The following is a 13,387-nucleotide window of genomic DNA, read 5'->3' as shown; positions in this document are numbered from 1 at the left end:
ACGCCTCAATGATGCTTCAACATAGTATTGAGTAAAGGGTCTGAATATGTATGTAAATGTGAGATTTCAGGTTTTTTTGTTTATACATTTGTTTTTTCTTTTTCGTCATGGGGTATTGTGTGTAGATTGAGGGGGGAAATCTATTTAATCCATTTTAGAATAAGGCTGTAACATAAGAAAATGTGGAAAAAGTAAAGGGGTCTGAATAGTTTCTGAATGCACTGTAATATAACTGTCATAACAATCTACCTCTGCTCCCTCTAACTTTTACTCCCTCCCTTACTACCCCCCTGCTCCCTTTGTGCTCCGCAGGAGGAGGAGTTCTACATATGCATCTATGCCACCCGAGAGGGCGACCACGTGCTCTTCCACCACGAGGGAGGCGTTGATGTGGGTGACGTGGACGCCAAGGCCCAGAGGCTGCTGGTGGGAGTGGACGACAAGCTGAGCGAGGACTCTGTCAAGGAGCAGCTCTTCATGCATGTCCCAGACGACAAGAAAGAGTAAGTGACCGAGAGCCGTAGGTCAGGGGTGTCAAACTCAATCACTGGAGGGCAGTGTCTGATGGTTTTTGTTATTTCCTTTTAGTTCCCAGTTCAAACCTAGACAACTAGGTGAGGGTAGTTTCTAACAAATCAATTACCTTAAATAATCAATCACATGCATGGGAGGTGTGAAAACCCACAGACACTCAGCCCTCACGGATTTGAGTTTGACACCCCTGCTTTAAAGCAAAAGTTATACAGGGGTTACAGAGTTGAGCGTCCAGATACCTGACGCTCAACTGCCAATGCCACAAAAAATGAGGGAGGTTGATTTTGCATTTTTGGGGGCTTGCATTGAGAAAGTATGTCCTTTGCCCAGCCCTTGCTTTCAGCTGCAGGCATACATCCACTGAAACCTCCTTAGTCACAAACCCTTTAAAATGTTTCAGTAGAACGATTTACCTGCAATGCTCATCACCAAGCCATTTCACTTTCTGTGTTACGAAATGTAGTTTCAAAGTTTGTTGGACCGCATCTTTTAGCAATACCAAGGGACTCGCAGGTCTACTCTGACTTGAATATGAAGGACTGACTACAATTCTAGGTATTGAGACGCCCTGATGAAAGCGTTAACCGATATGCATTGGTTTATTTTAATAATGACTTACTAATTAGCCCACACATGAAAGGCTTTTTCTTTCAAACCCACACTGGACTTTGATTTTTCTTATGCCACTAACGTTTGCTTTTCACTTACAATGCTAGGTACTTGGGATTTGACTGACTTGAGGTTTAGTGATTTCACTACATCACTTTGTGATATTATGGTGTCCCCCTCAACATTCTGTGGTGAACTAGTGGGAGTACTTTTTATGTAACCTTTAACTAGGCAAGTCAGTTAAGAACAAATTATTATTTACAATTACGGCCTACGCCAGCCAAACCCGGACGACGCTGGGCCAATTATGCGCCGCCCTATAGGACTCCTAATCACGGCCGGCTGTGATACAGCTTGGAATCGAACCAGGGTTTCTGTAGTGACGCCTCAAGCACTGAGATGCAGTGACTTAGACCGTCGTGCCACTCGGGAGCCCATACTTAACATTTCCTGCTGTGTCTGGTCTCCACTTTCCCACCCATGACAAAAAGAGTAACTCAATTACACACCTCTGTTATTTATAGTGTTTATAGGCAATGCACTCCCCATTAGGCTGGACAGTGGACACAGTGAAATTAACTTTGATACGTCCCAATCTGCACCGCTATTCCCTAAGTAGTGCACTATATATAGGGCATTGAGTGCCATTTAGGACTCATCCAAGGTCATTGCTCTGTATCCACAATATAGTGCACTACTTTTGACCGAGGGGCCCAGGTCAAAAGTAGTGCACTATGTTGGGAATAGGGTGCCATTTGAGATGATTGTATTGTCGATGTGTGGAGTAGCTCATTGTTTCACCCTGAGGGGTTCCCGAAGTTTAAGTGATGACTGTCTAGTATTCTGTAAACTCATTGTGTGCATACCAAATGGCACAGTATTCCATATGTAGTGCGCTACTTTTGACTAGGGCGGATTGGGCTCTTCAGAAGTAGTGCACTATATAGGGGCCTCATTCAACTCTGGACCTCAAAGCCAGTTTGCTTTTTTATTTGTTTTATTCTTCCCCTCTAATCAGGCATTGATTTACATTTACATTTAAGTCATTTAGCAGACGCTCTTATCCAGAGCGACTTACAAATTGGTGCATTCACCTTATAATATCCAGTGGAACAACCACTTTACAATAGTGCATCTAAATCTTTTAAGGGGGGGTTAGAAGGATTACTTTATCCTATCCCAGGTATTCCTTAAAGAGGTGGGGTTTCAGGTGTCTCCGGAAGGTGGTGATTGACTCCGCTGTCCTGGCGTCGTGAGGGAGCTTGTTCCACCATTGGGGTGCCAGAGCAGCGAACAGTTTTGACTGGGCTGAGCGGGAACTGTGCTTCCTCAGAGGTAGGGAGGCGAGCAGGCCAGAGGTGGATGAACGCAGTGCCCTTGTTTGGGTGTAGGGCCTGATCAGAGCCTGAAGGTACGGAGGTGCCGTTCCCCTCACAGCTCCATAGGCAAGCACCATGGTCTTGTAGCGGATGCGAGCTTCAACTGGAAGCCAGTGGAGAGAGCGGAGGAGCGGGTTGACGTGAGAGAACTTGGGAAGGTTGAAAACCAGACGGGCTGCGGCGTTCTGGATGAGTTGTAGGGGTTTAATGGCACAGGCAGGGAGCCCAGCCAACAACGAGTTGCAGTAATCCAGACGGGAGATGACAAGTGCCTGGATTAGGACCTGCGCCGCTTCCTGTGTGAGGCAGGGTCGTACTCTGCGAATGTTGTAGAGCATGAACCTACAGGATCGGGTCACCGCCTTGATGTTAGTGGAGAACGACAGGGTGTTGTCCAGGGTCACGCCGAGGCTCTTAGCACTCTGGGAGGAGGACACAAGGGAGTTGTCAACCGTGATGGCGAGATCATGGAACGGGCAGTCCTTCCCCGGGAGGAAGAGCAGCTCCGTCTTGCCGAGGTTCAGCTTGAGGTGGTGATCCATCATCCACACTGATATGTCTGCCAGACATGCAGAGATGCGATTCGCCACCTGGTTGTCAGAAGGGGGAAAGGAGAAGATTAATTGTGTGTCATCTGCATAGCAATGATATGAGACCATGTGAGGATATGACAGAGCCAAGTGACTTGGTGTATAGCGAGAATAGGAGTGGGCCTAGAACAGAGCCCTGGGGGACACCAGTGGTGAGAGCACGTGGTTCGGAGACAGATTCTCGCCACGCCACCTGGTAGGAGCGACCTGTCAGGTAGGACGCAATCCAAGCGTGGGCCGCGCCGGAGATGCCCAGCTCGGAGAGGGTGGAGAGGAGGATCTGATGGTTCACGGTATCAAAGGCAGCAGATAGGTCTAGAAGGATGAGAGCAGAGGAGAGAGAGTTAGCTTTAGCAGTGCGGAGAGCCTCCGTGACACAGAGAAGAGCAGTCTCAGTTGAATGCCCAGTCTTGAAACCTGACTGATTAGGATCAAGAAGTTCATTCTGAGAGAGATAGCAAGAGAGCTGGCCAAGGACGGCACGTTCAAGAGTTTTGGAGAGAAAGGAAAGAAGGGATACTGGTCTGTAGTTGTTGACATCGGAGGGATCGAGTGTAGGTTTTTTTCAGAAGGGGTGCAACTCTCGCTCTCTTGAAGACGGAAGGGACGTAGCCAGCGGTCAAGGATGAGTTGATGAGCGAGGTGAGGTAGGGGAGAAGGTCTCCGGAAATGGTCTGGAGAAGAGAGGAGGGGATAGGGTCAAGTGGGCAGGTTGTTGGGCGGCCGGCCGTCACAAGACGCGAGATTTCATCTGGAGAGAGAGGGGAGAAAGAGGTCAAAGCACAGGGTAGGGCAGTGTGAGCAGGACCAGCGGTGTCGTTTGACTTAGCAAACGAGGATCGGATGTCGTCAACCTTCTTTTCAAAATGGTTGACGAAGTCATCCGCAGAGAGGGAGGAGGGGGGGGAGGGGGAGGAGGATTCAGGAGGGAGGAGAAGGTAGCAAAGAGCTTCCTAGTGTAGACCTGGAACACCAGGTGGGTGCAATTAATTATCAGGTAGGATAGAACCGGCAGGCTCCGGACCTTGTAGGGTAAGACTTGAATACCCCTGATTTTATGGGGATTAGAGTGCCATTTGGGACACAAGCATTCTAACCATTACATGGCAATGGGGAGTAATTTTTATTTCCTACTAACATTTTAGTTTATTATTAAACCCTTTTTAAAACTCCAATTTAAAGAGACTTCTTGTGTACAGTTTCCCATGTGGTCTTATATGCAGTTTTCCAAGATAGCTCTCCTCTGATCTAAACTTTTGATGTTTGTTGTATGCAGGGTCCTGGTCAGTTTTGTTGTGGGTCTCTTTAACCTGTATGAGGACCTTTACTTCACTTACCTGGAGATCAACCCACTGGGTAAGTCCACTTGTTTTACTTGGATGTTTAACTAAGGATGCTATCTCTGTATGGTTCTGATCCTGGAGCTTTTGGTACTAGGGCTGGGAATTGCCCGAGACCTCACGATACGATATTATCGCAATACTTAGGTGCCAATAAGTTATGCATTGCAATTCGATGTTTCAAACATACTGCTCACCATATGCCTGCTGCAGCGGGACAAGCGAGAGCCATGAGAATTAGTTTTGATCAGTCATGGAAATAAAATTGCTGAAAACAAAGTTGCTCCCTATTTAAAAAGAGATGGAGAACAAGCTACAGTGCCTTCAAAAAGTATTCATACCCCATGACTTATTCCACATTTTGTTGTTAGTGAATTCAAAATAGATATTTTTTTTTCTCTCTCACCCATAATACCCCACCCCATAATGATGGTGAAAACATGTTTTTAGAAATGTAAGCAAATTTTATTTATTGAAAAAGAAATGCCGAAATCTCATTTACATAAGTAAATACTTTGTAGACGCACTTTCTAGGTTAGTCTCTAACAGCTTTCCACACCTGGATTGTGCAACATTTGCCCATTTTTATTATTTTCAAAATGCTTCAAGCTCTGTCATATTTGGTTGTTTATCATTGCTAGATAACCATTTTCAGGTCTTGCAAAATATTTAAGCAGATTTGTCAACTGTAGCTCGGCCACTCAGGAACATTTATGATCTTCTTGGTAAGCAGCTCCAGTGTATATTTGGCCTTGTTTTAGGTTATTGTCCTGCTGAAAGGTGAATTAATCTCTCTGTCTGGTGGAAAGCAGACTGAACCAGTTTTTCCTCTAGGATTTTGCCTGTGCTTAGCTCCATTCCGTTAATTTATTTTATTCTGAAAAACTCCCCAAGCATATCCATAACATGATGCAGCCACCACTATGCTTGACAATATGGAGAGTGGTACTCAGTAATGTGTTGTATGTTTGGGGCAAATCCAATAACACTTTGAATTCAGGACTAAATAGTTAATTTCTTTGCCACATTTTTTGCAGTATTACTTTAGTGCTTGTTGAAAACAGAATTAATGTTTTGGAATACTTTTATTCTGTACAGGCTTCCTCCTTTTCACTCTGTCAATTACGTTAGTATTGTGGAGTACTTACGATGTTGTTGATCCATCTTCAGTTTTTCATAGCCATTAAACTTGAACTGTTTTTAAGTCCCCATTGGCCTCATGGTGAAATCCCAGAGCGGTTTCCTTCCTTTCGAGGTACTGAGTTAGGAAGGACGCCTGTATCTTTGTAGTGACTGGGTTTATTAATACACCATCCAAAGTGTAATTGCCTCACCATGCTCAAAGGGATATTCAATGTCTTTAAAAAAAAAAAATTCTATGTGTGGTTTACAGAGATGAGGTAGTCATTCAAAAATCATGTTTTAAACACTGTTGTCCATGCAACTTCTTAAGTTCCTTATTAAGCACATTTTTGTCCTGAACTTTCCATGACAAAGGGGTTGAATACTTATTGACTCAAGAGATTTCAGCTTTTGATTTGTAAAAATTTGATGAACATAATTCCACTTTGACCTTATGTGTAGCCCAGTGATGACAAATCTCAATTTAGTCTTAATTTAAAATGGATTCACACAGTGAAATGTGGAGAATGCCAAGGGGTGTGAATACTTTGAAGGCACTATATTTAGGAAAAATACAGGAACTTTGGTGCAAGTACAGCAAATTAGCACACACATATTGTCGATACAATATATTGGCATATAATATCCCGATATGTAACTATCATTTTTTTTACTGTAGTTTCCCGTTCTGCGTTAAAAAGTATATGAAATGCAAATGTAATCTGGACCTGCTTGAAATATGTTAAAATGCCTTAAAGCCAGGCTTTTACAACCAAGCTCCCACACCAATGGCTCAGCAGTACCTCTCACTTTGAATTCCTCAATGCAAATCAGCTGTCGTCTTTAACTCTCCATTGATGTATCATGGCATTTCTTTTTCTCTCCAGTGGTCAACCAAGATGGCGTGTTTGTCCTCGACATGGCAGCCAAAATTGATGCCACGGCCGACTACATCTGCAAGGCCAAGTGGGGTGACGTGGAGTTCCCCCCACCCTTTGGGAGAGAAGCTTACCCCGAGGTGAGTTGGACAGAGGGTCTAGAGATGTACACTACATGACCAAAAGTTTGACGAGCAGGTGTCCATGTACATCTCATTACAAAATCATGTGTGTTCATATAGAGTTGGTCCCCTCTTTGCTGCTATAACAGCCTCCACTCTTCTGGGAAGGCTTTCCACTAGATGTTGGAACATTGCTGCGTGGACTTGCTTCCATTCAGCCACAAGCATTAGTGAAGTCGGGCACTGATGTTGGGCAGTAAGCCTGGATCGCAGTCGGCGTTCCAGTTCAGCCCAATGGTGTTTGGTGTGGTAGAACTTGACCCCATCTATCTTGACAAACCATTTCTGTATGGACCTCGCTTTTTGCACTGGGCTTGTCATTCAGGAAAGGGCCTTCCCGAAACTGTTACCACAAACTTGGAAGCACAGAATCATCTAGAATGTCATTGTATGCTGTAGTGTTAAGATTTCCCTTCACTGGAACTAAGAGGCCTAGCCCGAACCATGAAGAACAGCCCCAGAGCATTATTATTCTACCTCCACTGAACTTTACAGTTGGCACAATGCATTCGGGTAGGTAGCGTTCTCCTGGCATCCGCCAAACCCAGATTAGTCCGTAGGACTGCCAGATGGTGAAGAATGATTCATCACTCCAGAGAAAGCGTTTCCGCTGCTCCAGAGTCCAATAGCGGCGCGCTTTACACCTCTCCAGCCGACGCTTGCGCATGGTGATCTTGGGCTTGTGTGGATTTCCATGCAGCTGCTCGGCCATGGAAACCCATTTCATGAAGCTCCCGATGAACAGTTATTGTGCTGGCGATGCTTCCAGAGGCAGTTTGCAACTTGGTAGTGAGTGTTGCAACCGAGGACAGACAATTGTTACGCACTACATGCTTCAGTGCTTGGTGGTCCCATTCTGTGCGCTTGTGTGGCCTACCACGTTGCTGCTGAGCCGTTGTTGCTCAGGCATTTTCACGCCATGATAAAAGCACTTACAGTTGACTGGGGCAACTCTAGGAGGGCAGAAATCTGATGAACTGACTTGTTGGAAAGGTGGCATCCTATGACAGTGTCACGTTGAAAGTCACTGAGCTCTTCAGTAAGGCCAGTCTTTGTCTATGGAGATTGCATGGCTGTGTATTCGATTTTATGCACCTTTCAGCAATGGGTGTGGTTGAAATGGCCGGTTCCACTAATTTGAACGGGTGTCCACGTATTTTAGTGTATGTATCAAGAGTCTCAGGGTAGGAGTGATGATTTTAGGATCAGTTTTACCTTTTGGACACAATGAATAAGATTACATGGACAGTGAGGACCTGATCCTAGATTTCCACCCCTACTATGAGAAGCTTGATATTGTACATATGGCCCCAGAAATGACTGACAGTTCTCTAAGCTAATGGTTTTGCTTGTTTCTCCAGGCCGATGGCAAGGGCTCTCCAGCATTCAATTGAAATAAATGTTATCAATTTTCTTTTCATGAAAACTTGCAATCCATGGAACTAACAACTTGTATAGATTTTGGTGGGGTAATTAACCTGTGACTAAGAGTTTCTGCTACCCTCAGATACAGAGTATATGCCCTAGTGACACATCCTTGTCTACCTATTCTAGGAGGCTTACATCGCGGATTTGGATGCCAAGAGCGGGGCCAGTCTGAAGCTCACCATCCTGAACCCCCTGGGAAGGATCTGGACAATGGTGGCAGGTGGAGGAGCCTCCGTAGTCTACAGGTAGGCTTGCAAAATTCCGGAAACTTTCACGAAGTTCCTAGCCTAGTCCCAGATCTGTTTGTGTTCCTGCCAACTACATGCCTGTCATTTAGGTGGTGAGCCATAGCAAGCTATCTGCTTTAGTTTTCGAAATGATCGATCTCTGAGGGATGAGCTGGATGAGTTTCTTCTGAACACATTTCCATTTGTTGGCCATCTCAATTTGTGCACATTTTCAAAATACTTTTGTTCGTTAGCTGGACAGGCAAACACCGCCGAGTACTAAACTGTAAACCAATCAAAATGTGTGTACTATCCATGGTACGATCTCTGCTGATCACGTTAAACGTATCTAAGGTTGTAGACAGCTGGTGACATCTCAAGAGATCTCCGTCTGACCAACTGCTATCAGGTTAAGTTATTTTTTTTTTTTTGGAATCAAACTATTTAGTTATAGAAATATGATATAATCAATGCAAGCTGTAAAATTACTCCCAACTTAAAACACAGCAACCTTAGTATTGGAGCTAGCTTAGTACCGTAAATTCCGGACTATAAGCCGCAACTTATTTCCCACGCTTTGAACCTCGCGGCTTAAACAATGACGCGGCTAATATATGGATTTTTCCCACGACAATGGTGACGTGCTCAGTTTTTTTGGCGGCATGAAGCTTTCATTAGACCAATGAAATTGCCGAACGGGTTAAGGTCAAACTTTTTTGTTTACTGTTTAGATTAAATCGAGCGCTCTCAAACTTCCCATCATTCTGATTACGGCAGTCATTTTGTCACCCTCATCATGGCAAAGACACGGAGAAATGCATATGATGCAGCTTTCAAGTTGAAGGCGATTGATCTGGCTGTTGGAAAAGGAAATAGAGCTGCTGCACGGGAGCTTGGTCTTAATGAGTCGATGATAAGACGTTGGAAACAGCAGCGTGAGGAATTGACTCAGTGCAAAAAGACAACTAAAGCTTACTGCAATTTTTTTAATTTTTGTTACAAGCCGTGTTTCGTTAAAGCCTGTGTAAAGTTCATTTGTTTCAATGTACCGGTAGACACCTGCGGCTTATAGACATGTGCGACTTATTTATGTTCAAAAAAATAAATTAAATTAAATTCAGTGGGTGCGGCTACAACAAGTAGATCCGTTGCTAGCTAGCAGGAGAAAATATCACTAGCATATCATTCTGGGACAAGGAGCGTTTTAGCTATCAGTTTATTCCAAGTAATAATTTAACACAAAAATATGTAGGACACGTAGTGTAAATCTAATACAGTCAAGGCAGGACCCACTCATTTCATTCATACTGACAAATAAGAAATGTCTCATTATCCATCTCAATAGTTGGTGGCAGAGCACCCTGACTCAGACTGTCAGGATGTTCATTTTCTAGCTCACAAACGACACATCGAATTGTATTTGTTAAATGTGCCAAATACAACAGGTGTAGACCTTACAATGAATGCTTACTTACAAGCCCTTATATTCCTTTGCAGTGACTTTATTTTATTAATTCTCGTTTCTCACATTTGTCTCACATGATCTATTCAGCTCTCCTGTGTCTCTTTCAGAGATCAACCAAGTGCTATTCACCAAGCATGGGCTGTGAGGAGAACCATCCTACTGCTGTTTGAACTAGGCCTGCGTCACTATTTAGACATTGAGACCACATATGCATTTGCCGGTCTTTTCTTTGTTGAAGAACTGCAAATACATGTGCTTGTTTGAGCACTTTGAAGACTAAATTCAATGTAGAATCAGTTTAACAGGTGTCGTGTAATATTTCTGATTCAAAGGAGAGACTTTATAATTTCAAACAATCATCTTTATTTAATATTGATTATTTCAATAATTAAGCTGGTCGATCCCACACTCTGAAGTGTGATGCCGAGAGCTCAACGAGCAGAACTGAGACACAGTATTTTATAGTTAAGACACATCCTCCTGAGTATGTGACAAACAACAGATGTCTGGAATAGGTGAAAAGGTTAGGATTTGTATGTGAGAAAGGAGTATCCCCCAGCCAGATAGAACAGATAGTTCCATTTGTATAGAAATCAGGGTTTGGCCCTTAACCTATTGGGGTGTAGGCAGTATTTTCACGGCCGGATGAAAAAAAACGTACCCAAATTAAACTGGTTACTACTCTTGCCCAGAAACTAGAATATGCATATTATTAGTAGATTTGGATAGAAAACACTCTGAAGTTTCTAAAACTGTTTGAATGGTGTCTGTGAGTATAGCAGAACTCATATGGCAGGCAAAAACCTGAGAGAAATCCAACCAGGAAGTGGAAAGTCTGAGAATTGTAGTTCTTTTGATTCTCTATCGAAACTACAGTTTCTGTGGGGTCACGTTGCACTTCCTAAGGCTTCCATTGCCTGTCAACAGCCAGAAAGTTCTTTCAGCATTCTCCTGTCACTGACTGAGCTCCTATTATCTGCCCAATCAGTGGACAAAGGGATTGGATATGCGCGATCCTGCGAGCGCGCCGTTCCTTTTTCTTCTTGAATGAATATGCTATTGTCTGGCTGGAATATTATCGCAATTTTACATAAAAAATACCATAAAGATTGATTTTAAACAGCGTTTGACATGCTTCTAAGTACGGTAATGGAACATTTTGACTTTGTCTCTGGTACCGCGCTCGCGCGTTATGCCTTTGGATAAGTGATCTGTACGCATTAACAAAACGGAGGTTTTTGGACATAAATATGGATTATTTAGAACAAAAACATTTCTTGTGGAAGTAGCAGTCCTGGGAGTGCATTCTGATGAAGATCAGCAAAGGTAAGAGAATATTTATAATAGTAATTCTGAGTTTAGGTGACCCCAGAACTTGGCGGGTGTCTGTATAGCTTGCTGTGATTGCGAGCTATGTACTCAGAATATTGAAAAATGTGCTTTCTCTGTAAAGCTATTTTAAAATCTGACACAGCTGTTGCATCCAGGAGTAGTCTATCTATAATTCTTTAAATAATTGTTATATATTTTGTCGACGTTTATGATGAGTATTTTTGTAAATTGATGTGCGCATTCACCGGAAGGTTTAGTGGGAATACATTTTCTGAACATCACGCGCCAATGTAAAATGCTGTTTTTGGATATAAATATGAACTTTATCGAACAAAACATGCATGTATTGTGCAACATAATGTCCTAGGAGTGTCATCTGATGAAGATCGTCAAAGGTTAGTGCTTCATTTAGCTGTGTTTTGGGTTTTATTGACACATGTCCTTGCTTGGAAAATGGCTGTGTGATTATTTTTGTCTATGTACTCTCCTAACATAATCTAATGTTTTGCTTTCGCTATAAAGCCTTTTTGAAATCGGACAATGTGGTTACATCAAGGAGAAGTGTATGTTTGAGAAAGTTGAATTGACATTTTGTTGTTTTGAATTTGCCGCCCTGATATTTCACTGGCTGTGTCCCGCAGGTGGGACGTTAGCGTCCCACGTAGCCCACAGAAGTTAAGACAAGGTTCCTCCAATCAGCCGTCCACACCAGAGACATCGTCTCCCTGGTACCTCACAGTACACAAATACCAACTCATTCTATGGAATTCAGGCTATAGGTTTTATCACCAAGCCATCATAAATAAATGGCTAGCGCCAAGCCCCAGAGGCCCAACTCGGTCCCACTGACACAGATGAGAGGGTACCCATCAAAGCTATTCGATGCATTAACAGTATTAAAACAATCTTGTAATTTTCCTATCATACAGGTGACAAACATATTACTTTACATTTGTAACATACTGTTGGAGGATTCTCGGAATTGCATTGTCCCCGTCAGGAGCCCAGTCTTTTGCCATAGATGGTAGAGTTCTCATCTCTGGATCACGCAAGCTTTAGATTGCATTCTGCTAAGGCACTTGTCTGTCTACATCGGTCCGATACATTGGTGACCTGGGTGGGATCCTTTCATTTTACATTTTAGTCATTTAGCAGACCCTCTTATCCAAATCCTTTCGAAATGCATATGGGGCCTGGGCACACACATGCTCCTTGAGAGAAGGGAGAATACTGTAACATGCGTTGATGACAGTTCTACAGTCTCCATCAGAGGCCCAGGCTTTTAGCATAGATGTTAAAGCTCTCATTTCTGGACTGCACCATTGTAAGATTGTGCCCTCCCCGGCACTTGATATACATTGATTGGTAGGTTACACTATACAGTGCATTCGGAAAGTATTCAGACCATTTCCCCTTTTCCACATTTTGTTAAGTTACAGGCTTATTCTAAAATTGATTAAATAGTTTTTTTCTTATCCATCTACACACAGTACCCCATAATGACAAAGCGAAAACAGGTTTTTAGAAGTTTTTGCAAATCTATAAATAAAATAAACACCTTTATTTACATAAGTATTTAGACCTTTGCTATGACACTCAAAATTGAGCTCTGGTGCATCCTGTTTGCGTTGATCATCCTTGATGTTTCTTGATTGGAGTCCACCTGTGGTGAATTCAATTGATTGGACATGATTTTGAAATGCACTCACTTCTACATAAGGTCCCACAGTTGACATTACATGTCAGAACAAAAACCAAGCCATGAGGTCGAAGGAATTGTCCGTAGAGCTCAGACAACATTGTGTCGCTGCACAAATCTGGAGATGGTACCAGAAAATGTCTGCAACATTGAAGGTCCCCAAGAACACAGTGGCCTCCATCATTCTTTAATGGAAGAAGATTGTAACCACCAAGACTCTTCCTAGAGCTGGCCGCCCAGGCCAAACTGAGCAATCGGGGGAGGAGACCAAGAACCGATGGTCACTCTGACATAGCTCCAGAGTTCTGCTGTGGAGATGGGAGAACCTTCCAGAAGGACAACCATCTCTTGCCTCACTCCCCCAATTAAGCCTTTATGGTAGTGGCCAAACGGAAGCCACTCTTCAGTAAAAGGAACATTTCAGCCCGCTTGAAGTTTGTCAAAAGGCACCTAAAGGACTCTCAGACCATGAGAAACAAGATTCTCTGGTCTGATGAAACCAAGATTGAACTCTTTGTCCAGAATGCCAAGTGTCACGTTTGGAGGAAACCTGACACCATCCCTACGGTGAAGCATGGTAGTGGCGGCAACATGGTGTGGGT

General features: G+C 43.4%; 1 protein-coding gene across 5 annotated transcripts in view; it reads left to right on the top strand.

Annotated features, from left to right (window-relative positions):
* LOC106589258 (ATP-citrate synthase) overlaps positions 1-13,387 on the top strand; it is a 127,227-nt gene that overhangs the window by 13,503 nt on the left and 100,337 nt on the right. For all 5 annotated transcript variants that reach the window (XR_006762624.1, XM_014178975.2, XM_014178973.2 and 2 more), the window contains exons 5-8: positions 313-503; positions 4,389-4,468; positions 6,462-6,592; positions 8,189-8,307. Coding sequence is in view for 4 of the 5 variants with exons in the window: in XM_014178975.2 (XP_014034450.1) it covers positions 313-503; positions 4,389-4,468; positions 6,462-6,592; positions 8,189-8,307 (521 nt within the window). In the remaining variant the exon portion in view is untranslated. The remainder of the gene's footprint in view (positions 1-312; positions 504-4,388; positions 4,469-6,461; positions 6,593-8,188; positions 8,308-13,387) is intronic.

The sequence above is a fragment of the Salmo salar genome, chromosome ssa28 (assembly GCF_905237065.1).
Source record: "Salmo salar chromosome ssa28, Ssal_v3.1, whole genome shotgun sequence".
Lineage (NCBI taxonomy): Eukaryota > Metazoa > Chordata > Actinopteri > Salmoniformes > Salmonidae > Salmo > Salmo salar.
This window is presented reverse-complemented; position numbering and strand designations above follow the sequence as displayed.